This window comes from Populus alba, chromosome 15 (assembly GCF_005239225.2).
Source record: "Populus alba chromosome 15, ASM523922v2, whole genome shotgun sequence".
In the NCBI taxonomy this organism is placed as follows: Eukaryota; Viridiplantae; Streptophyta; class Magnoliopsida; order Malpighiales; family Salicaceae; genus Populus; species Populus alba.
In genome coordinates this window covers 4,317,228-4,341,651 of record NC_133298.1, presented here as the reverse complement: position 1 = coordinate 4,341,651, position 24,424 = coordinate 4,317,228, and the positions used below count along the sequence as shown (strand labels likewise).

At 34.4% G+C, this 24,424-nt stretch overlaps 4 protein-coding genes and 1 pseudogene across 11 annotated transcripts; 3 read left to right on the top strand and 2 right to left on the bottom strand.

Moving 5' to 3' along the window:
* Window positions 1-5,687: 5,687 nt before the first annotated feature.
* Window positions 5,688-7,303, bottom strand: LOC118056412 (transcription factor TCP19). The gene is made up of 2 exons (XM_035068616.2): window positions 6,457-7,303; window positions 5,688-6,387 (listed from the first exon to the last, which is right to left on the bottom strand). The coding sequence occupies exons 1-2, from the start codon at window positions 7,007-7,009 to the stop codon at window positions 5,933-5,935; spliced, it is 1,008 nt and encodes a 335-aa protein (XP_034924507.1). The 5' UTR covers window positions 7,010-7,303; the 3' UTR covers window positions 5,688-5,932.
* Window positions 7,304-8,599: 1,296 nt separating this feature from the next.
* Window positions 8,600-9,094, top strand: LOC118056411 (uncharacterized). Its single transcript, XM_035068615.2, has one exon. The coding sequence runs from the start codon at window positions 8,684-8,686 to the stop codon at window positions 9,011-9,013; it is 330 nt and encodes a 109-aa protein (XP_034924506.1). The 5' UTR covers window positions 8,600-8,683; the 3' UTR covers window positions 9,014-9,094.
* A 1,505-nt stretch (window positions 9,095-10,599) lies between these two features.
* Window positions 10,600-16,582, top strand: LOC118056410 (pentatricopeptide repeat-containing protein At4g38010-like; annotated as a pseudogene).
* LOC118056408 (uncharacterized) lies at window positions 14,326-16,442 on the bottom strand. Its single transcript, XM_035068614.2, has one exon. It carries the CDS (start codon window positions 16,440-16,442, stop codon window positions 14,484-14,486), a length of 1,959 nt encoding a protein of 652 aa, XP_034924505.1. The 3' UTR covers window positions 14,326-14,483.
* A 2,504-nt stretch (window positions 16,583-19,086) lies between the features above and the next one.
* Window positions 19,087-24,424, top strand: LOC118056407 (upstream activation factor subunit UAF30). Of its 8 annotated transcripts, none has more exons than XM_035068610.2 (6): window positions 19,087-19,339; window positions 19,932-20,014; window positions 21,965-22,149; window positions 22,494-22,538; window positions 22,631-22,755; window positions 23,233-23,598. In XM_035068610.2, the coding sequence occupies exons 3-6, from the start codon at window positions 21,976-21,978 to the stop codon at window positions 23,240-23,242; spliced, it is 354 nt and encodes a 117-aa protein (XP_034924501.1). In that variant the 5' UTR covers window positions 19,087-19,339; window positions 19,932-20,014; window positions 21,965-21,975; the 3' UTR covers window positions 23,243-23,598. The 8 variants fall into 8 exon arrangements, with proteins under 8 accessions (XP_034924501.1, XP_034924500.1, XP_034924499.1 ...); XM_035068609.2 differs by having other exon boundaries at window positions 21,955-22,149; XM_035068608.2 differs by lacking the exons at window positions 19,087-19,339; window positions 19,932-20,014 and adding an exon at window positions 20,902-21,697.

Below are 24,424 nucleotides of genomic sequence, written 5' to 3'. Positions count from 1 at the left end.
TTTCTCTCTGCATTCAAATGTCAGTGCTTGGCTGTGCTAGTGCAATTGAAAATGATTCCCTGAGACAATTTGCTGCCCGCAAGTTTATACTCTTTTTATATTTGACTTTTCTCATGAGCCAGTTCTGGAAAATGTGGCAATGATTGGTACTTTTGCAACAACAATGGTTTCCACATATCTATAGAAGACAAACGTTTCATACATGAATGAACTTGTTCGAATATAAAGATGATGGGTCTTTTCTTTCCTCTATGAATGCCAAATTTTGACATGCCCTTCTCACGATTTTGGTGATAATTATAGAGGCTACTGATCATTTTAAGAATGATTGTACCCTCAATTTTTCATTTTTGTATGTCGTGTGAAATTTTGTTTAATTTCTACAAGTGAAAAAGAAAAAGACAATATGATGGTATGTCTGACCAAGAAATAAAGAAGTCATAACAGGAATAGTTGATTTTATTCGAAGTTGGAGGCAACTCAGCACAAGAACATGCTTAGAATACCATTTTCAATCCAAAAAAATCTACTGCAAAGGAAAGAAAATATTTTGCCTTGAACTGACGACCTTTCCTCTCAAGTTTTACCATTGAAGTGCAAATTTGAACCGGTAATTTCTAGGAAGTAAATTTAAAGCTCGACTAGTTGAGTTATACCTTTTAAATTCAAATTAATTATCTTTGATCATAAGCAATGCTACATTTACTAAGATTATCATCATATTGATGAACATGATCCTATTTCAAATTTGATGGACAACACGCATGAATGAAATAATCTATCTGTCGAGAGAAAAAATAGATATAGAATTTGGATCCATGCATGAAGCTATCAGAAACAAATTTATTAAAAATATATTAATTTGAATATGACCCGCACACTTAAGTTCCATTTCCGATTTAAGGTCAACAGATTTATTTAAAAAAAGTATGGAACAAATGATAATTAAAACAACACGAACCACCGTCAAATAAAAGGAAAAATGGTGTCACTCATGAAGCAGAACGTCTTCTATTATAAATAAATCAAATTAAGAATACAAGAAGCACATAATAATTCATATTTCCTCTATCAACATCTTTGTCAAGGTTGAAAAGCCAGTTCTTGCATAACTATGGCTAGAAAACTTGAGGACTGAATATTGTCTCTCATGTTGTTGTCAGAAGAAAATCTCATCTTCTGTTTCCGTTATTGGTCCATCTTTGTGTTTTACCTCTCTAACCAAGTTCATTGCCCCAAAATTATTCCTCTTTCTCTGTCTTTTTTTTTTTTTTGATGACCGGGGTGTCCGGGCCAGCTTGCGCGCACCACAACTAATCCCCGGACCCACTGAACATCCTGCAAGCCCAGTGGACAGGTAAGGCACCGCGGGGATGACAGGGTACACAGAGAGGATCGAACCCGGGACGTTCGCAAGGATTGAACTTGCAGTTGACCACAACAGCTAGGCCCTCAAGTGTCTCTTTCTCTGTCTTAATTGAGGGCCAGGAGGCCATTTGACTAGAAAATTCTTACCTTGAATAACCTTCCAATACAGATGATCCATGTGATATAGACTGTGTTTGCACATGTGGGTACGTGGTGTTTTTTTAAAAATATATTGTAATAATTATTTTTAGTTTTTTTTTTATATTAACACATCAAAAAATATTAAAATAATAATAATTAATACAATATTTTTTGAAGACAAACGTGCGTTTTCAGAAGAATAAAAAAGAGAAGCATAGTAACAAACTTGGGAAAATGTTAAACTTAGCAAATTGCATATTCTTATAGAACTTGGCAAAAGAATTGAAACCATCAAAAATAATTCCGAGAAAAAAAAATATTTTCTCCATCTCAAATATGAACACGACCACTGCCTAACCTCCTCCAAAATCAAAGTTTTGGAAATCACAAATGCTAGCAATGATTGGTGATGATGATTTGTTAGAATTTTGAAAATCCCTTCTCTTCAGTATATTCAACACTTTGCATTCCATTGTGAACGCTTTACCAGCAATATCAGCTTTAAGTTATCAACAACACACGCAAGTTTACTACTTTACGAAGAGATTAGCATAATGTGGTAATGCATTTTAGATTTACATCATAGTTTTAAAAACCATCCTCGCATGTAGATCGATCCGGAACCTGACTGACCCTGAAAACCCAGGTAATCAAGTTGAAATCTCGGGTTAACCAGATCAAAAGCTTATTGACAATGTCATTTTGCTTTATATATAAAAAAGTTGACTTGGGATGATCCTATCAAAACCCACGATCCAAGACTTGGACTGGGTCGACTACCGCACTAGGTTTCAAAATTATAATATATACCAGAGAGTTTTTCGTGTGTTATGCTTTAGATTTTCTTGAACATAAGAAGATGTTGATAATGTTTTTCTAGTAGAAAAAAATTTAAATCGTATGATGATTGACCTAATATAACTCGATCGACTTTGAAGGTCTAAAGAAAACCTGAACAACCAACAAAAACATAGTTTGATTTTAAAAAAATCCAAGATATTTTTTTTTAAAAGAATTAAGACGATAATATATTTGATCAACTTGGGTCAACCTCAATTAACTTGTTAAATTTGCGACTCAGGTTAGAAGACCATGATAACCCCGTATAAAGCAAATTGAAACAGTTTTTTTTTTTCAAATTCCTAGTCAACCCAAAGTTCAAAGATGAAATTAAAAAAAAATCAATTAAAAAAAAAGAATAACACCCCGAGTCAACCTAGATTAACCTGTGAAACTTGCAATCCAGTTCATGAGACTAAGATAAATCAATAAAAAATAGATTGAAAAAAATTATGAGGCATGATTCCTGGTAAAAACTCATTATTAAATGATAAAATTGAAAAAAACTCAATCTAAGAAAGGAAATAATAAAATGACTTAAGCATACCAAATTAACTTGCAAAACCTATAACTCGGTTTATAATATTAAGATAATCTCATAGAAAAAAAACTGAAAAAATCATAAAGTCTAATTCTTAATCAGGATGAAATTGAAAAAAATACTGTTGTTTTAAAAAAAAAAAAAAAATTGAGACAATCAAGAGTTGACTCGTCAAATCTGTGATAGAAATCATGAGAGTGAGATAAACACATAGAAATCAAACCTTAATAAATCATAAAACTTAATCTCGAATAAACTAAATGTTGAATGATGAAATTAAAAGAAAAAAATAGATTAAAAATAAGCAAAAAAAAAAAAAGAAAAAACTATTATAATGAATAGTATTTTGTGAGGTGGTATGCTTCGTTGTGGACTGACCCAATTTATTTTCAACGTAAAAAAAATATAAAAAATGATACTAAGAAAATGCAAGCATTCCTAAAAACAATTTGGATCTTGGGTAATTAACTCGATTAAGTTTAATAAACTTGGCTAATTTTATAAGAAGAATAACAAAAATACAATGACTTAGAATAAAAAAATGACAATGAAAAAAAGATTAAAAAAAAAAAAAAACTTAGCCCGAGCCCATTTGGTTTAGTAAAGCAAATATGTGACTTGATTGTTTCACTAAGGAAACTTTGTTGAAAGCAATTAGAATAAAATCATGAAGTTCAATTATCAAACAACTTGATGTTGAAAGGCTAAATCGAAAAAAAAAAAATATTTTTTTAAAAAAATCAATGAAAAAAACCCCGAGTCAAACCAGGTTAACTTGTTAACTCCACAATCATTGGTATAAGATCGAGATAATTCTATAAATTATTTTAAAAAAAACATGAGGACCAATTCTCAATCAATTAAATGCTAAAAAAATTAAAAAATAAAATGTTTTTTTTAAAAAGTCAAATGTGAAGATCTCATATGATAGCTAAGAAACAATTAAACGAGAATCCAATAATCCCTTAAAAAGCAATATGGAAAAACTCAAAGCTCAATATCCTAAATCCGAGCTCAATTTCCAAACAATTTAATGTTGAAGGATAAAATCATAAAAAAAAAATTAATTTTAAAAAATTTCCAACGTAAAAAAAATAAAACATCAATCAGAATAATGTATATTAAATACGATAGGAAAAAAAATGAAAAGGGATGAAGTCATAAAAAAAATTAATTTAAAAATTATCTCAAATAAAACAAATAGTAATCAAAAGAACAAGGACTAAATCTAACAAATAGAAAAATTATAGGAGGTTGAAATTAAAAAAAAAATCAATTTTATAATTTATTTTAAATAAAATAAATAGTAATGAAAAAGAATATGAACCACACATTAGAGAAAAATAAATTGAATACTTGCATTAAAAAAATAGAAAAAGGGAGAGAAAAGAAGAAATGGTTATCGATGTCAAACCAGAGATCCGTTAACCACACGCGCCGCCTGAATAGCATTGGTGCGTACAAACTATTTTTTTTTTTAAATAGTGTTTAGTATTTATTAAAATACCAAAATTACTATTACTCTATTTGATTATAGTAAAAAAAAAAAAAGTTGAAAAATACATAAAAAAAACTCATAGACTCTAGCTTAAGATTTTTTTAAGGGTTATTTAGTTAATTTACCGTAATTAAAAGATAAAAAGATGTAATAGCCCTTTGGTTAATTTTGTTTGAAAATGGCAAAATAATCATTATATTATTTCAATTCACAGTATAATGATTTGACGATCCCTATTTTTTTTTTTTAATGGCAATGCATTAAATCGTAATCTTAAGCCCAAGTTTCGACTAGATTTAAGATTCAAATCATGGACTGGCTGATCAATTTATGGGTCGGCAAATCAATCCAATTTTCTCAAATTGAGTTTACACAGGATCATTGAAATGGGTTATTAAATATTAAATTGAAGGTGTCAACGATCTTGAACCATTTTCCCACGAGATCAACCGAACCAATAACGCGTGCCAAGAGGTCTATCCCTTACGAGTCTCGTCTAGCCCGTACGGGTCCACTTTAGGCTGGCCCTCGAGAAGGGACCACCAAAAGCATGAACAACGTGTGGACCCACTCTTCTAGATAAACGTCCCATTAGCACGTGAGAACACCAGTAGGCCCTTTTTTAATTGACCCACACAAATCAACACCCCTTGCCCCAAAAAACCAATGGGACCACCTTGCAGGTGCAAAATCAAATCTCACGTGACCTTCTCCGTTAACCAATCTGAATTAAGAGCTTGTTTGGCAAAGACAAGTCTTTCCTCTCTCTCTCTCTCTCTCTCTCTCTCTCTCTCTAAGCTTTCGGGGGTATTTTTAATGTTTGATAAATTTTTAAAAGTCATTTATAAGCCAAAAATCAAAGAGCTTTGATAACTCATTATCCGGCAACTAACCTTGATTGAGATTCATTTCAAACCAATTAAAAAGATTGAGAGGTTTTTGTTTCTTCATCATTTTCATTTTGAAACATGTTTTTAGTTCGATTAAGTTGATTAGCTAACATTAAAACTATTTCTATGATTTGATTTTAAATCTAAACTAAATTAGCTAACATTGAAATTACTATTACAATTTAATTTTAAACCTAAACTAAATAAAAAAATGAATCAAATTTTTTTTTTTATCAATTTAATTTTTATTTTTTTTTATTGGTCAACTAAATTATCTTTAAACCAGTAAAATTTACTAGGATACATCAAATTAATTTATACACATATTTATTTTAAAATCGAGCCACATTAAGAATCAAATCATAAAGTTACATCCACAACTTACCAAACAAACCTTAGGCCAACCAAGGGTTCACAAAATCAAACTTTACAAAGAGAATCAGAGAAAGGCACGGAGTAAAGACAAAAGGGCTTTAATATCCATAAAACCCAGAAAGATAACATAAACAAAACCGAAACAAATTGAAACCTGTTCTTGTTATTAAAAAAGAAGAAGAAGGCACATGCTCCATAACCCTAACACACTATCATTACTACCATTAACATTTTGTTGAGCTGAACCTCCAAAAGCAACCTACCCCATCATCTATAAATTCAAGATTCTGAACATGGTGCCTGTTGATGATCATGATTAACAGGATGACTCAAGAATTGAAGCTCCTTCTTATCATAAATCTCCAAAGAGAAATCCCTTAACATTTGTGCACCACCACCACCACCGGTACTTGATCCTGAGCTTGAAGAACTCATTGACCCAATAGTATTAGGAGGTGACCCACCTGACCCCAATGACTCACCACCAGCATCACCGAAACCAACACCAACATTACCGGCCAATTGGACCCCAGGCTGCACAGCAGAAACAAAGCTAGAAATAGGCCTAGCAGCCATATTAAAAAATGGAGTCGTGCTAGTAGCAGGAAAAGCCCAAAATTGAGCTTGATTAGACCCACCAACACCGACACTACTCCCTTGTGGGAACATAAAGGTCCCCATTGGCCATAATGGCACCAACCCTTGTGGACTTGTAGAAGCAATCGGAGCCAGACCTGAAGAAACTGAATTTTGATGAGCTGCTTCAGTAAGATCAACAAAATCACTATTACAAGGTCTCTTACGTTTTTTCTTATGCACCAAACCATCAGCATCACTGTCTGCTGCTGCTGCTGTAGCTGGTGATTCAGTTGGGATTTTTAATGTTCCATTGACGGAAACAGCAATAGCAGGTACTGTACCTGTACCTGTTGCTGCAATAATTGCTGGCTCTGCGTGTTCAAGCAACCATCTTATTGTTTCACCATCAGACTTGTGACCTAGCTCCCGAGTTAACTGAAAAATCCTGGCTGCACATGTTGCTGGCATCCGAACTCTCCGTCCTCGACCTTCTACCTTTGTGTGTCTGTCCTTTGTGTTTCTTTTCGGTGCCATTACTACTTGTTGTTGTCTTTGTACCTGATGTACAACAAGACAGGAATTTGAAGAACCGTTGTTGATTCTTCTAATGTTGTTGTCGTGTCCCTCAAGTTCTCGGCTTTCTTCTGGGTCTGTCAAGGTTTCTTCTTTGAGTTGGAGTGTAGTGGGATCGGGCTGGTTAGATACATTTGCAACGGTGATGCTATGTTCTTGGTCTATTTCTTCAATGGTGTGGTGGTGGTGGTTTTGTGAGTCCATAGTCAAACAAGAAATTGAGATAAACCCAAAATAAAATAAAATTAAACACCACCCAGAAAAGTTGGATGAAAACCCGGATACAATCAGGTTTAATTTCAGAGAAACTCAAGAATCTCTTGAAACTCTGATTTTCAATTAAAAAAAAGTTCAAGGCATGTGGAGGGTTTTTGAAAATTTTCAGTGTCTCCTACATAATATACTGTGTGGAAGATTAGAAGACACAGAGAGAAAGCAACAGGGCCTTTCTTTGTTTGTTGAGTGGAAAGAAGATAAAAAAATGGATAAAGAAACAGAGAGGAATTAGAAACCCTAGCCCCACTTATCTTTGTGGGGAGGAGGGACCCTCAAAATCAGTATTTATTTGAGGACGAAGAAGAATCAACGGCTGGGAGATTTGGGGTGGGGTAGATTGACTAGATTCATTGTTTAAAATTTACTAATTTAATATACCCTCAAAAATCTATATTCAATAGTTTTTCTAATTAAATTAAAAGGATTTAAAACCTATTGAAAAAACATTGCAGCTCCATATTTATTTTCCTGTACTTGTTTTTCCCTCTCCTTCTTTAATATTATAATTTTCCTTGTTGATATTTTCAATTTTATTTTAATTTTTAATTTTTAATTTTTTTATATAAAATTTATTAATCAATCTTGATTTATCAAATATTATATTTTTTAATTTCACTTTTATTATTTGGATCATTATTTTTTCCATGTTTTTTTTTGCAAAAGTTTCATTGATTTTTAATTTTATTATTCAATTTAAATTGATGATATTATATTTTTTAATTTGATCCTCATTGTTTTAATTTTTATTTTTTTTCTTGGATTTTTTTGTAAAAATTATTATTATTCTCAATTTTACCCTTCAATTAAAATATTTTTTAAAATTTTTATGTTAATTTTGATCTTTATTTTTTTGAATATTTTTGCTTCTTTACTAAGTTGATTTTTTCTTTTCAATTTCACCTATTAATCAAATATAAAATTTATTTTGTTTTTTTTAATTATGATCCTTATTTTTTTAATTGTTATTTTTAATTTTTTTTTTGTATAATTGTTATTCTTTTTTCTATTTGATTCTTTAACATTTGATAAATTGAACTTTATGATTTTTTTTAGATTAGATGTTTTGAGTCTAGTAATCCGAGTTTTGGATTTGAAAAGTTAATATTTTTTTTTTAAAGCTTTATAATCTTTTTTATATTTTTATTGAGTAATTCTAATTTTTATGATTTGAGCTGTGCATTTTACAAGATATTCTGTACTGACTTGATTTTGATTACAATATTTACAAGTTTATCATACCAACTCAAATTGATTATAATTATTTGTTTATATTATTTTTTATTTTATTTTGGTAACTAAACATTATTTTTTTTTGTAAAAAATAATAGTTCAATCTCGAAATAAAATGAAAGTAGAAGGCTAGTCTTTTCATAAAAATTTTAAAATTATCTCTTAAAAAAGAAAAGAAATGTTTTGAAAATTGAAGCTGAATTTTCTATGATACTGGGTTTTGATTTTTTAAACCAAACAAAATGATTTTTTTTCTTCTTATAAACAAATAAAGTCAGAAGGGCAGTAATCGTGACCATTGATTCAAGGGTTCTTGCATCTAAAAATACAGTTCCATCAATTCCATCTAATAAAAAGAAATAGAGAAAGTAAATGGAGGAGGAGATGGAGATATCGTCATCGACGCAGGCAGCTGAGAGCTCTTCCTCTGATATTGTATCTCGAGCTAGGAAATTGCTGTTTCGACGGATGCTAGTTGGAATCAAGGATGGACGGTTTTTCTTAGGAAGCTTTCATTGCATAGACAAACAAGGCAACATCATCCTCCAAGATGCAGTTGAATACCGTAACACCCATCGATCCTCTCCTTCTCCCATGGAACAACGCTGTCTTGGTCTCATTCTTATACCTTCCTCTTGTCGAACTTCTTGTCATGTCGATTGCTCCATTGAAGAACAGCTCTCCCTTTTGAAGTTTCAATAAATCTTTCTACTTTCTTGTTATTTTAACAATGCAAAAGTGCAACTTGTGAATTTTAATTTTACCGGGTTATTTCTTTCTTTATTTGTGATCGTTATTGATTGATTTATGTGGGTTCTTTGGTGATTGTTCTTGATTGTTTCATGTGGGTTCTTTGGTGATTGTTCTTGATTGTTTCATGTGGGTTCTTTGGTGATTGTTCTTGATTGTCATGTTTGTGATTGTTCTTGATTGTTTCATGTGGGTTCTTATCATTATTAGAAACTAGTACTGTATACTGTCTTTATGATGATCAAAATAGATTGAATTTGGTGATCGAGGCCTTGAGAGCAGGAAATTAAACATGAATCAAAAGCCCAGGAAGGTTATGAGCAAATTCTTGTCCATCATAGAAGAGGGGGAGCGATATGGACAAGAGGAAGAGTGGATTAGATTCTTGGAACCGAATGGCCCTTCCATTAGGTGAAGGGATTTGTCTACCCAAGCCGCCGCTGACCACCTGCATCATTCAAACTGGCTATCATATCATCATGCTTTTGATTATTTATTTGGTTAATTTCCAGCTTGATATTTGTTCCAAATGACTTGCTAGATTCATGATTCCAGGAAAAGGCATCGTGAACTACCATTGCTCTTCTTGAATGTTAATGAAGGAGTTGCCCTGTTGTTAAAGTGTTTTCATATCCGTAAGTTTTGCTAATTCATAAGAACACGCACATCTTAGGGCCTTGACCTCTCAGAAGACCTTAAGACGCCGTAATCGGCTTCTATCTGTTGCCAATTTAGCTACAACATGGTAATTTGATACCTGTAACAGGTGGGGGCAGCATTTTTCAGGCATATCCTGGTTAATACCTGCGATCTAAAAGAGATAACTTCACAATTGACATATCGAGCCAAGTTTAATAAGGTTGGTCTAAAGAATAATGATTTTTTTAATGAATGAAAAATTGACTACACCAGATTTCTATTATTTCACAATTCAAACTTTTTTCTTGTTTTGAGAAAGACAATTTGAACTCAATTGTTTTTTAACAAATAAAAAAGATATTACTAGACTATAAAATTCATCAACCACCTCAAATAAATTTGTCAACAAAATTAATTACTTGCAAATTGAGTTTCTGTTAATAATTTTGCATTGAGCGCATCTTATTTTTAATGAAAAACTATGTTCACCGAAAAAAAATTGTTAAGAAAACTATTTTCTCTATTTTGAATAATTTTAATATAATGTCACTAAAATCTGTGATGATTTGAAATGGAAAGATATAGCTGAGAATCTTTACCTTTTTAGGTTCAATTAAGAGAAAACATACTCTATGAACTAAAGTGAAATTTACTATGTAATTGGAGGACTAATTTGAGATTTGTCAAAACCATTGTCCTTCAATGTTACAAGACAAGACATTAGTCACTGCTTTGGTAATGTCAAACATGTCAACTCCAGTTTCAGTGTCCTTAGTACATGTTCGCTGCAATATTTTTTGACTTGCTAAAATCAATGGCTTATAAAAGGGCAGCTGAGGATACTGTTTCTTTCATTCTTTGTGCTTCACGTAGAAGAATCTAGTTATCAAGAAGTAATAATGAGCTAGACTAAGCATTCTCTGAAATGGGTTCTTTTAGACAGCATTCAAAGATGCAAAAAGTTGAAAATTTTCAAGAAAATCTATGCACAGTTGATAACATCAGGGGTTGTCTCTAATGACTCGGTTGTCAACAGGGTTGCTGAGTTTTTTGCAAAAGGTCCAAACTTTGCAGATTATGCATGCGATTTTTTAAGTAAAAGTGATTGGAATCCTTTCCTTTTAATTCATTGTTTTCTGGTTATGCTCTTTGTGATAAGCCCAAGACTGCATTTTTGGTTTATAGAAGGATAGTGAAAGATGGATTTTTGCCTGATATGTTTACTTTTCCTGCTGTTTTGAAATCATGTGAAAAGTTTATGGGCGTTGATGAGGGTAGGCAGGTTCATAGGCTGATTGTTAAGATGGATTTTGTATGTGATATATATGTTGAAAATTCTCTTGTTCATTTTTATAGCGTTTGTGGGAGTTTGGATGATGCTAGCAGAGTGTTTGATGAGATGCTTGTGAGAGATGCGGTATCTTGGACTGGTGTTATATCCGGGAATGTAAGTGCAGGCTTGTTTGACAAGGCTGTAGGTTTGTTTTCGAGGATGGATGTTGAGCCAAATGCTGCAACTTTTGTTAGTTGCTTGTGGGAGAAAGGGGAATTTGAGTTTAGGGAAGGGGAATTTGAGTTTAGGGAAGGGGATTCGTGGCTTGATCATTGAGCGTGGATTTGGGTTAGCAGGTTAGCAATGCTCTCATGGATATGTATGTGAAGTGTGAGTCCTTTCCTGAAGCGAAACAAGTGTTTGATGAGCTTCCTGAGAAAGATATTGTTTCTTGGACCAGCATTATTTGTGGAATGGTGCAATGTAAATTTCCCAAGGAGGCTTTGGAGTTGTCTTGTGATGTGCAAAGCTCTGGTATTGAGCCTGATGGGATTATACTTACCAGTGTGCTTTCAGCCTGTGCCAGTCTTGGAGCTCTTGACTATGGCAGATGGGTTCATGAGTCCATCGACCATAAGGTCATCAAATGGGATATTCAAATTGGAACTGCTATGGTTGACATGTACGCAAAGTGTGGCTGTATAGAGATGGCAATGCAGATCTTCAATGGAATGCCTCATAAGAATGCTTTGACATGGAATGCAATGCTAAATGGCTTGGCTATGCATGGTCATGGCCAGAAGGCACTTCAACTTTTCGAAGAGATGGTTAGGGAGGGCATGAGGCCAAATGAGGTGACATTTCTTGTAACTTTGACAGCCTGCTGCCACTGTGGCTTGGTTGGTGAAGGGCGTCGGTACTTTCATTGGATGAAAAGTCAGCAATATAATCTTCCTCCGAGGTTAGAACACTACGGATGCACTTACTTTGTAGAGCTGGACTCTTGGATGAGGCATTAGAATTGACAAAGGCTATGCCCATGCTACCTGATGTTCGGATAATGGGAGCTCTTCTTAGCGCGTGCAAGGCAAATGGAAATGTGGAACTCCCCCAAGAAATATTAGACCGCCTTGTGGAGTTTGACTCTCATGATAGTGGGGTTTATGTGCTCCTCTCTAATATACATGCTATCAATCAAAGATGGGCTGATGTAACAAGAATAAGAAGATTGATGATGAAGAAAGGTATTGAAAAAACCCCTGGGTCAAGTGTTATAGAGGTGGATGGTAAAGCTCATGAATTTATTGTTGGAGATACAAGACATCCTCAAGACAAGCACATTCGTTTGTTTTAAAAATCCCTGTCAGATCAATTCTTTCTTGAAGAGCATCTTGAACAGCCATTCTTGACATGATCACACTTTTGTGGTAAGCGCTGTTTTCATGTTTTTGTTTCAAATTCTCACAACTGATGCATTTAATTCATGTTTTCTTAATAACAAACTGCTTAACTTGTATTTAGGGGCACTGGGACTGTGATCATGGCCTATATTTCTTGTATGTAATTGTATGTTGGAAGAGCACGGTTCTTTCCAAAATATCTAACAAATTTTGTGGTACTCTTTAATTTTTAAGAAGATAATCCCTCCAAGAAAGGGAAAAAGAAAAGGGCTGAGCTTAATAACTGTTGATTTGAAGGCTATGTGGATGATAAATATCTCACAATAGAATTGTGGATTTGAAGGCTAAGAATTGTGGATTTGAAGGCTATGTAGATGATAAATATGTCAAATTACGGATACGGATCATCGAAATTCTATTCACGGTACAAGGCCAAGCATTTTTTCACCCACTCGTGTTATATGTGGTCAACCTCCTAGTGTTTATGGTGAAGGAGATGAAATCGACATGATGAATGATCTTAAAAGTTAGAATCATATTGGTACTCTCTCACTTAGTACTGGAATCTATAAAAATGGTGCAATTACTGAAGTGGCTTTAATAAAAGAAGTCTGAAGTATTATATTCTTAGCATGTTGCCATGATCTTTAGCAACACAGTATTAGACACCAGGCTCCTTGCATGTTTCAAGTAAGTTTAAATATTTGCTTATTAAGCCTGCAAAACATAACTTTTTGAGGCTCGTATATAACTGTTATCGATGAAGTTTTCCAGTTTGATTCCTGGGTTTGATATAAACATTATTGTTGAACTTGCAACCCGTGTTTATCCCTCACTTTTTGGATGTTTGATCGAGTGATTAAGCTTTCATTCTCCCATTTTAATAACAATGTCCACAGCAGGTTAGAGCACAATGATTGATATTCAAACCACTTATGTGAATGCCCCATTTCTTTTCTTTGTGCTTTGTTGAGAGACTTGGGAGTCCTTAGGTGCTCCTCCTTTTGCCCATGTCTTTCTTACACATTTATCAAATTAAAGATGGAGAAAGCCAAATAAAATTCAGGATCAGCGTGAACCTTGGCCAAGTCCCTGTCACATGGAAAATGATGAGCAATTCCAGTTAATTCCTTGCAGATGTGTTTTTCCTATTCTTTGTTAATTGGACAATTAATTTTGTTGTTGTTGTTGTTGTTGTTGTTATTTCCTGTGCAGGAGACTTCCCATTTCTGTCTTTTCTAATGATTGCACAAGGTATTGAGTGGCCAACTTGCTAGAGTGATGCTGAACTAGAAGGAATGATGTGGTATTTAGGAGATATGATCTGAGCGAATGCTGAACTTGCTAGTGGATGGTAATACATTTTCTCTAACTCATCACTTACAATCTGGCACCTTGTTTTCAGTTCTGAAATTTTCATAGTTTACCGAATTATAATCCAACAATAAGATTGGCTACTTCTATAGTTGTTTCTTGCTGACATGAGAGCTTTGAAAACGAAATCCTTGCAGGATGGAGATATTTTAAAAAATTGAAAGAGCTTGCTTTGGTACTTATCTAGCAAACTATCCATTAAGTGGTCGTCAGCATCAATGTTTAAGTTTTCAACACGTGCACGATGAATTGAGGCTCTTTTCTGGAAAATTGGAACTGGATTAGTGGTTTGTAGGCCTCTTTCATTTAATAAAAAAAAGAGCATCATCTTTTCTCTTATAGTAAATGCCATTCGTTTTTTTGTCGGATAACCTAGTGGGAACTCTTCATAAGATGTGAACCTCTGATACAAGTTATGCAAACCATTGAAACGAGTTGACAATGTCATCAAGTTTGTGTGTACTTGGCACTAACCTACTGTATTACCATTTTTAAGTCATTACATGGTTGTTCTTCTGCTAAAATATTTGCAGTGTATGCTGTACAATGTCTAAAATGTTATAGAGAAGATCATGAGCTGACCGGAAAGTTCTCAAAATTATTAACTGAAAGAATAACTTGGCTTACCTCTCTTTTCTTTTGGTAATTCCCTTCATATACATGTACAATTTACTTGACTGCATAGCGCATAGCTTAATATGGCGAATTCCATAATCAGAGACAGTAAAATGGTGTGTTAAACTTCAACAGTTTTCTGGTTTAGAGCTGTATATCTCCACTTTGCCTTCTCCACAAAGTCAGCATCCAGGAATTGAGCAATGAAAGCCCAAAACCTGTAAGTGTCCTCAAAATTGGCCAGGACTCCAAGTGCAACTGTAACAACTGTTATTCCAAGACCAGCTTTCTCTTTTCTTTTGTTTGTTACAGTTCCCTTTGCTCCATTCACCCTCTTCTCTAGAACAGTTGCCTTTTCCTCTTCATACTCGTCTGAGAATGAGATATGATGTAAGAATCCGTAGCTAAGAGATATATTGCTTCGATCAGCTAGTTTTTGTACAAGAGGAGCCTCAACCTTTTCTCCTTTCCAGTCAAACAGATTGAAGGCTAATGCAGGTCCTCTATCAAACTTTACCCTTGGACCATATATTCTAACAAGGGGAATTTCCTCTGTGTTTGGATGCTTGAGTTTCAACAAAGCATTCACCATCCAATTTATAAGGCACCTTGCTCTGTTACTTATCCGTGTCAGTCCCAATGAATCAACCTGATCCAACCCCCTGCATTCAATTTCCAAGATCCCATTTTCTTGTCGCATTACTTCAGCAGACTTCCCTGATTCCACAATCTCTGAAGTTTTTGATGCTTCCTGTTTTGCAGTTGTTCCTGTAGTTTGAGACTCAGAGGTTTCTCCTTGTTCTACTCTTCCAGAATGCATTGTCTGGCTGGATATAGGGCCTGAGAAAGAGTTAGATGAGTCTAATTCATCTTCTTGTAATCCCAACTTGGATAGATGTTCAAAGTCTGAATCAGTACCAGAAAATTCATCCAGTAACCGAAACGTCTTCTTTGCTGGGACAAGACTTACCATTCCAGCACTCACAGAATCTTCTAGGAGGGGAACAGTAGATTTCTTGACGAAGAGACATCCAAATCCAGACGGATTTTCCCCAAAAATCTTGTAGAAGGAACAAATGAGGAAGTCTGGGCGAATGAGAGAGAGGCCGAAGCTGTCCATGTCTTTTGGTCCCAATGCGCAAGCATCAATCAAGATGTGCCAGCCATTCTCGTTTGCTATGTTCATCCATGAATACGGATATCTGGCTCCAGTCATTCTAGAATGAAGTGGGAAGACAAATAGTCCTCTCTTCGTCTTCTTCCTTTTGCTTTTCATCTCAACCATTTTCCTCAATTTTGCTGATTGAATCCTTAACCTAGGCCACGAGAACTCGGCTGACATGACCTGGGCTCCTTTCTTCTCAGAGCTATTAATCATTGCTTCCACTGCCTCACTCTCATAGTCGTACACAGTTAGAAGCTTCCGGCTAGTCTTGAAAGGGTAAGACTCTGCTAGAAGTTTGAAAGCCGATGTTCTGTTTGCGGTGAAAACCATAGAGTAATCATTTTCAGATACACTAAGAAATCTCATGATTCTTTTCTTCATTGCAGATTCTAAAGCTGATTCTTGGCCACCATGAAGTAGCTGTGTCTTTAAATTCCCCGTCTTGTAGGACACACTGAAGAAGGGAAGATGCATGTTTTGAGGAGGAGAAGGGAGCGGAGGAGATGAAGCGGAAGCGGAAGGGGGAATTTGTTTTTCCGAGTCATGTTTTTGCAGCTGGGCATAGGAGAACAGGCCTATGCCGATATAATCAAGGCAGGTGTGGTTGGAGATTGCAAGATGATTGTATTCTTGGGCTCTTGTTTGATCAACTTGATATGTATCCGAGTACTGTGGATACACCTTGATGAATCCATTGAATGATTCTTGCAAAGAAGGGAGAGACTCGGGATTTGTGAAGTGAGTGTTTGGGAAGATAGAGGAAGTCGTCGTCTTAGCAAAGTTCTGGCGACATGTAGCTGATGTGCTTCTAGGCTTGCTGATTTTGTTAAGAGGCTCAGAAAAGCCAAGGATGGGGCTTGGACAGCAGCCACTAAGGCATGCTTGAGAGACTTCTTTTAAGCAACGAGGCTGCATCTTCTCTCTGCTATATCCTCTCAACGCTATCGGTATTTTCTCATTGTTTCTAGCTCCCTCTCCACTCTCTTCTTGTTTGTGAGTTTCTCTGTAATCAGCTTTGTAAAGTTAGTTTATAACAAGATTTTTTTATTTGCTCACAGTACCTTGGGTGTCTTAACTTTACTGTCAGGGACACGATGCCTCCTTTAGCATCGCACGTATGAAAACTTTGAACAAGTCAGATCTTGAAGATGTCCATGTCCCTCATTTTTTTACACAGTTGACCATTTAAAGCTTTCATACGCCTATGCCATATTTATTACTAGGTAGCTTGATGCATGCTTCATACCAACACCTCATGCATTATCATTGGAAAATCAATCAGAACCACACAGCAAGCTATTAGATCCTCGATCATGATCTAAAATCATCTAGGTATGCCTTCCTTGTCCACTGGAAATCACTGTATGCAATCATACACGCAAGACTAATTTCTGACTAGGCATGACAAAGCCATAAATTGCATTCTATTGACTGTCCGAGGAGAACACCACCATGTGCGCATTCAAGTCGAACCATGATGCCATTTAGATACATTCTGCTGTCTCTGTGTTCCAGAATGTTACCAGCTATCATCCAACAAGGAAGTTGTGATGAGGTATTTCCTTGATTGTCTTAGGTCTTAACCTATATTTTCTTGTTTCGGTACAAATTGTCTTAACCTCCTTGAAAGGTAGGAGGAAATGTGTACTAGAAAGCAACAGGCATAAGTGGAAGACAAAACTGCTTTTTTATTGGTTTGCATCAATCATGGCTGAAAAAAAAGCTTCTTTAGTGTGCTTGTCAAGTGAGTTGCTTCGTGTGTAAGGCTTAGATTTTTAGAAAGTGCTGTCCCCATTGGGCCAGGCCATTTCTTCTTCAGCTAGCGCATGGTGAGCTGTGTTCATTATATGTGTGCCAATTGTCCTTGCCAATGATTGCCATCCTTGGTTGCTCTCGCTGTTCCAAGTTTTTTCTTCTTCTTTTGGGGTCCTCCTCCTCCTCCGCCTCCTCCTCCTCCTTCAGGTAATGAAGACTAGAAGATCCCTTTTTATGATAAAAGAAAGTGAGGATGGCATTATTGGTCCTTGGAAACATAAGAAAAAAGCAGTCAAAAAGCTCAGCGTGGGACTCTTTTTCCAAGTTACATAATCATGATTACTCCCATCTTTACATTTGAATGTTGATTTGAGGACTGAGAATCAATGCCCTAATTGAATTGAATTTCAAACTTCATTCCACCTGGGCTGGTTTTATGAAGCATCACCTGTCACAAGTTCTCGAAGAAGAAGAATTAACTGAATAAAAAACATAAATTGCCTATGCAATTTCGCCAAAGGATCTATGAGCCTTAACCATTTTTAAAGTTATTATTAAATATATTGCTTCCATCTACCCAAAAACAAGGGCGAAGCTATAGATGCACTTGCCCTTACATGACCAAGCTGCGCTGTCTCCACCAACCTCCTATTTACCTGGTTCAAACCCTTAGAATTTGGTGGGTTTTGCCGGAGGAAAGAGCCAGCTGTTCCTTTCTTGTTAACCGGCAGCTATGAGACAATTACAATGGGGATGCAAGGCAACTATTTTTTTCAAATTATATATATAACTTCAGTTGTAAAAAGATGGATCGATCATGTTTAAGGCCAACGACCCGTTCTAAAAATAATTTTACACGCTTAAGTTGTAATATATCAATTCATAATTTCAATTTTTGGACGTCATACATAACAAATGGCAGACTACAAATATACTTCCTAACTTGATTCCATGGCGGCTATCGATTCTCATTTCGTCTTTTCTTCATCATGTGGATATCACCTTTCTTCTTCTTCTTCTTATTATTATTATTTGCTATCTAACTTGCGCGAGTTGTTTATAAAAAAAAATATCAGAAATACAAGTTATTTTAATATGTTTTTTCATATGAAAAATTCAAAGTATAAATTTAAAAACTTATTCAAGCATCTAATTAAATAAATCAATAATTATCATTATAAATAAATTTAAAAAATCATTAACAATAACCAAAAGAAAGATTAAAAACATTAAGAGATTAATATATACATCAAAATATTCAAACACATAAAAATAAAATATTTATCCAATTATAATTACTGAATTTATAAATTTAAATCAATAAAAAAATATCAATGCATTGAAATTTATATCTTCTACAGAACCAAGTCTTGAAAACGATCGCCCACTAGTATGTGATTCTTCTTCAATGCATCTCTCTTGAATTGTCCATGCTCCCCCCTTCCCGGAGGGTCGGTGAGGGATTTTTTTATTTATGCCGTGGGTTTATTTTTTTTAAATGATTTTTGAAGGAGCTGGGGAGCTCACGGCTGATGCTCCTCCGATTTAGAATATTGAAAGGCAGTTCAGTCGCCTTGGCATGTAGCAGCATAACTTTATACACAGAAGGTTTCCTTCTGCTTTTATATATATGTATGTATGTATATGTATGCTGGAAGAGGCCCATCATATCTTTCAAGTGTGAATTTCTCCTTATGATCATCATAGTAAGACAAAAGAATTAAGTTAGTGGTTCATTGATAGTGATTTTTGATAGATACCACTGAGATTTCTTATAAATTTGAATTCGAGATTTCTTGAAAAAATCATAGCGGATCGTTAGGATTGCCTTTCTTTCTGGGATCAAAATCTCAAACCTATAAAGCAGGTGAATTCATAGGCCCATGAGCATATGAAGCAGGCCCTTAATTTGTGGCCTGGCCTATTTCAAGTGTATATTGTCGAGCCCATAATCAGAAGCCCACTTTGACCTTCTAACCACCTCTTCAAAAACTAAACCGTGAGCTTCCTGCTTCCCTGCCGAAAAAATCAGTAGCTGCTGCCGCCATGGTTCTCAAGTACGCCCCTCTCTCTCCCATTCGTTTTCGTTTCCATGTATATGGAAATGGGTTGTATTTTTCTTCGTTTTTTCTTGACGGGTTGTTGTTTTTTCAAGTGTTTAAGCAGTCTATGAATTGTTGGATTCAATTTGAGTCGTCCTGGATTTGTTTGGAATATATTACAATCTGAACATATGATGTAGAGATCTAGAACCTTCGTTACATATGACAATACAACGTAAAAAAAGTGATTTCTTTTGTTTTATAAAGCTTTAAAATGCAAGCTTTAAGAAAGTTTTAAGCTTTTTGGTGATGGAATTTCCCACCTTCAATCGTTTAATTATGATGACTAAATTTATAAATCTTTGGTGAATGGAATAATTTTTAATTATGTTTCAAGTGAGTCTTTTAATTACTCTCCGGGATAAGACCAAGTAATTTGCTATATTGCCTGAGTCCTCGGCTCCTTGGTAGAGCATTAAGCTATAATCTATGTTTGAGTGTGATTGATGCAGTGCAGGAAGATAATAAAGTGAAAACACAGTGAAGTAAAAGCAGAAATATTCTCCTTTTCAGCCCCATGAAAAAATAATTACTTGGTTCTCTTCAGTTTTCTTCTCTCTCAGATTTCTGTTCTTTACTGATTGATTAAGCAAACCAGTAACTATACGCTTGGAGAACCGCGTTTTGCAGGTAAACTATATATCCTTTTCTTCTTTACCATTTTTTCTCCATTGTGGCTTTCTGGCTTTTCTGGTTTCTGGTTATTAATTTGTTGTCATTTAATTACATGGGAAATTCATGTTTCCTGAATTAGTTCTCTATCTGCATCTCCCCAGTTTTGAGTCTCTTAATGGGAGTGTATAGTTTCGGCATTTGAAAATTAAGAAGATGATCTGCCATACTGTTGGATGCTGATCCATGCCTGTTTAAAATGAGTTTTCTTTTTTGTATTCACTGGTCTCGTTTCTCTTCATGGATGTAAGATAGGTTGGAGTTCTAAATCTTGCTATAGGTGTTTCTTGAAGCAGCTGTAACATTATTATTGATAAATTAAGAGGATGTTGGAATCCCACTGTTCGCTGTATGTGTTTTTCAGCTTCTCCAGATCCATTAAATTCTTAAAGTGGAGTGAATTGATTCTGACTTCTTCTTTATCAGATATTGTGTTTAGGAGATTTTGTGCAAGATTTTGATGTCATTAGCATCGTTAGTACTTATTGCATGTTGAATGCAATAATCGAAAATGATAGAAAGGTATTTCTGTGTTGGAATGTTAGATGGGCAAGGCAGTTCAAATTTCTGAAATTTGATAAGATGTTTAACTGCTTGTTTTTATATTTCAATTCTTTTCACGTTTAATAATGAAAAATAATTAATAATTTTTTTTAAAAATATTATCAGTATATATTTAATTTGAAAAATAAAATTAAAAATCATCATCATCATCATCATCATCATCATTAATAAATTTTAAAAAAATTATTACAATCAAATTTTTAAAGATTAAAAAATATAAAAATAAGAACAAAAAAATTAAATATTATTATTATAAATATTATTGTTGTATTTGACATTTTAGCTAGATTTAATGCTTTTATGTTTGTCGTTGCAGCTAAATCTAACACTTTTAGTATAGTTTTGAAACCCGGTCTGACCTGGAACTCGGGGATAGAACTAGGCTAGATTGAAGAAAAAACAAGGAAAAAAACACTTGGTATGACCCGGCAGATTGACTCGGCGACCCGGTCAAAAACCTGGTTGCAACTCATTTTTTTTTTTGTTTTTACTAAAATAACGTTGTTTTGATTAAAAAAAAAAATCTAACCCGACTAACCCGGTTAAAACTTGATACTTGATTAAAATTTAGAACCCGAACCTTATACTAAATATATTCTAAAAACTAAGCTTTTTTATGTTAGATTTTCATGATATTTTTTATAAAAATAAAAAAAGAACTCACATCGTAGCTGGGGTAACTAGTACATAGCTATTACTCATCTGCCTACCACATGCTGCTCCTTGATTTGTTGAATTAAAGTGACAAAAAGATCTAAATTAATTTAATTCTCATCATTTTGGCGAGAATCACCAATGAAAAAAATCTAAAGGGAACATGCACTGAAGATTTCACAATGTAGGGACATGGATGAACATTGTTGAAGCTAAAGGGGTTAAAATAAAACTATAAAAACCCAACAGGGCTACAATATTTCCGATTAAACAACATCAGACCTATTTTTTTTCCATTTATTTATTTATACTCACATATCGGCGAAGAAGAAGAAGAAAGAGTGTTGTGGTGCAGCTCGCGATTAAGGAAAAAGGACCCAGAACTTCCAATTTCCCAGTCATAGTCTTCGTTATACCTCTAGGGTTTGTTTCATTTTCTTCTCCCTATCACATACAATTGTGTTTTATTGCTTTTTAACTTTTTCAACTTTCGAAGGCTATAACAAGAAAACAACAAGTGCATGCATGGAAGGTGTTTGATAAAATTCGCAAGAAAGTAATGTTTTTTGTAAACAGCTCATCTCATCTCAATCTTCCGTTCTTGAAAAAAAGAAACATATGCATACTGTACTGAACGAGTTGCTGTCGGATTTAGGACTTGTACTTATTGTGTGTAACAGTGCTGTATAGGCTGTTAAAAAATGCTGCCGCAGAAGATGAAGAAGGCCATCACAGATAACCCAAAGCAGCTTGCCAACTTAATTGATCTTGTGAATTTACCTTCCACACTTAGAGATTTTGTGGGCCAGTCTCAGATTTCTCATTTGGGCTGTTTCATGCGTGTCTGGTCCTATATCAAAACCAACAACCTCCAGGTACTTTTTTTTTAATCTCGTCTTTTGTTTATGTATTTATGCTAATTGGAAGTAATGTTCCCAATTACATGAATTGCTAATACCCATCGATAAAAGAAAGATTTTTTTTCATTTTTTTCTTAAAAAGAAGAAATATTCTTATCTTGTTCATCTAATTCTTCAAACTTTGCTTTGTCATAGAAAATATACATGTAATTCACTGTTGCGGTGTTTCAGCTAAAAGGGGACCTATCATTTGATTGCGTGTAAAAGGTGGCTCATTTTGTTATTTATTAACCTTAACGAGATAACTTAAATTCTGCAATTTTCTTGTCATTTTGAGAACTAAATATGAGGATATGTAGGAGCTGCATCATAACATGTCTCAACCGATTCAAATTGTGCAAATTGTATGTATCTTTGCTATTATTTTACTTTCGGTTTTATTAATGTTATTCTTTTAACGAACTCTTGCCAAAACTGTGTGGTGTATGTCATTTAGGATCCAAACAACAAGAATGTGGTCAATTGTGATGAAAAGTTGAAAAGTATCTTGCTGGGCAAACAACAGGTTGAATTGGTCGAACTTCCTGCGCTGATCAAATTGCATTTTCCCAAACAGAAAAAGTAAGTTGTCGTTTGGGATCTAGATGCCTATCTTGCTACAATGTCGCTTCACCTAAATATCTTGATGTTTCATGGTGCAGCATGTACTTCATGAGTTTTATCACTTTTGAAATTGTGACTCATTCAATATAAAGTTCAAGTTTTCGTTCTTTTTCTAGAATTTGTTATTATAGGATTTCTTTCATTTCTTCATCTATTTTGCATCAGACTTGTCGATCTAACATGCAATGCTAATCCTTTGTCCACTGGAATAGAGGGAATTCGTTGAACATATTGTTTAATATCATCTCGCTGCTCCTCAAAACATTTTGACTAGAATTATTCATATCAGTGGATTTATGTTATTTTTGTGAAAGAATATAACAATAGAATCACTTCTTCAATTTGAACCCTTTTAGACTGTTGCTGTTTTTATATAGTTATTATGATATACCTTCCTGATTCCGATCCAGTGATGACATTTTGTCTATTCTTCAGATTTCCCTGAACAAGCTTCATAAACACTTTGACGGGGTTGGCATAGACCCTTGAAACAATGGCATATGCCATTGATAAAGCTATGGATATCCTTATTACGATGCCCTTTTCATTTCTATGATAAATAGGGAGGTTGTTTTTGGAGTACACAATACTATGGCAGACATCTTCTCCATATCCATGTCCTGAAAGAGCTATTGCTAAGAACATATAAGAGATTCTCTCTCTTTTTTGTCCTCTGATTGGAAGCTAGGAAAGGTCAAGAAAAAACAGAACCATGATTGATCAATATCATCAACCAGGATGGACTATTATTAATTAGAAAGATCAATGACAGTGTTTATATAATCGATCAATTATAAATCATATATATTTTTAATACTTTCAATGTTTCTAATATCTATTTTTATTTCAGGGATGAATTGTTTGTGTCTAGATTTGAGCATTGACTTGAGCTCAAGTCTTTCACAAACAAAGAGTAATAACGTGTAGCGTTTAGTAAATTCAATTATAGACTAGATAGATAAAGCAAAACACAAGCAAAATTATAGAAGTATCTTTGATAATCAAGTAGGACCCATCGTCAACTAGAATTGACCAGTCACAAGATTTTCTCTTTGATAATCGACCATCAAGTAGGACCCATCGTCAACTAGAATTGACCGATCACACTCTACTTCTGTCAACCAGAACCGACCGTCAATCAGGATCCACCATGATCAATCAATAGTAGGAGCTGTATCGATTATATTAGTTGCATAAGAATTTTTCTTCGTAGTAGAGTTACAGGATCTTTACTTGATTTTCCTACTTGGAAGTTATAATTCATGTTTAGATTCGAAAGAACAGGTTTAAGTTATTACAGAAACAACTTTATGTGTTATTTTAGAACTCAAAATGGAGGATTTTCTCTGCACTTTCAGGGTATAATCTTTGGATTTGAGAACCCGTGGTTGAATCTTCCTGGCTACGGCTAGGGCTATGGCTATGGCTATGACTATGGCTATGGCCTCCTTGAATTATTGGAGCAAGGAAGAATGTTAATCAATGTGAATGACAAGGAAGGTTGTGTCTGGTCGGTCTGTGAAATCGTACGGACGCTTGTGCAGATATAATAGGTTAGCAAATCATTTTGTATTTTGTGTTCTGATAATATTGAATTATTGATCAAAACAGACAATTCAGTACTCAA

What these genes read in the sequence shown, in the direction of transcription:
- LOC118056412 (XM_035068616.2), bottom strand. Translation starts at nt 7,009, where the DNA reads ATGGACTCACAAAACCACCACCACCACACCATTGAAGAAATAGACCAA. An exon ending in TTTGGTGCATAAGAAAAAAC is followed by an intron (nt 6,388 to 6,456) that starts GTAAGAGACCTT and finishes CAGTTTCTTCAG; the next exon opens with GTCTGGCTCCGATTGCTTCT.
- LOC118056411 (XM_035068615.2), top strand. Translation starts at nt 8,684, where the DNA reads ATGGAGGAGGAGATGGAGATATCGTCATCGACGCAGGCAGCTGAGAGC.
- LOC118056408 (XM_035068614.2), bottom strand. Translation starts at nt 16,442, where the DNA reads ATGCAGCCTCGTTGCTTAAAAGAAGTCTCTCAAGCATGCCTTAGTGGC.
- LOC118056407 (XM_035068610.2), top strand. Translation starts at nt 21,976, where the DNA reads ATGCTGCCGCAGAAGATGAAGAAGGCCATCACAGATAACCCAAAGCAG. An exon ending in TCAAAACCAACAACCTCCAG is followed by an intron (nt 22,150 to 22,493) that starts GTACTTTTTTTT and finishes GAGGATATGTAG; the next exon opens with GAGCTGCATCATAACATGTC. An exon ending in CGATTCAAATTGTGCAAATT is followed by an intron (nt 22,539 to 22,630) that starts GTATGTATCTTT and finishes TATGTCATTTAG; the next exon opens with GATCCAAACAACAAGAATGT.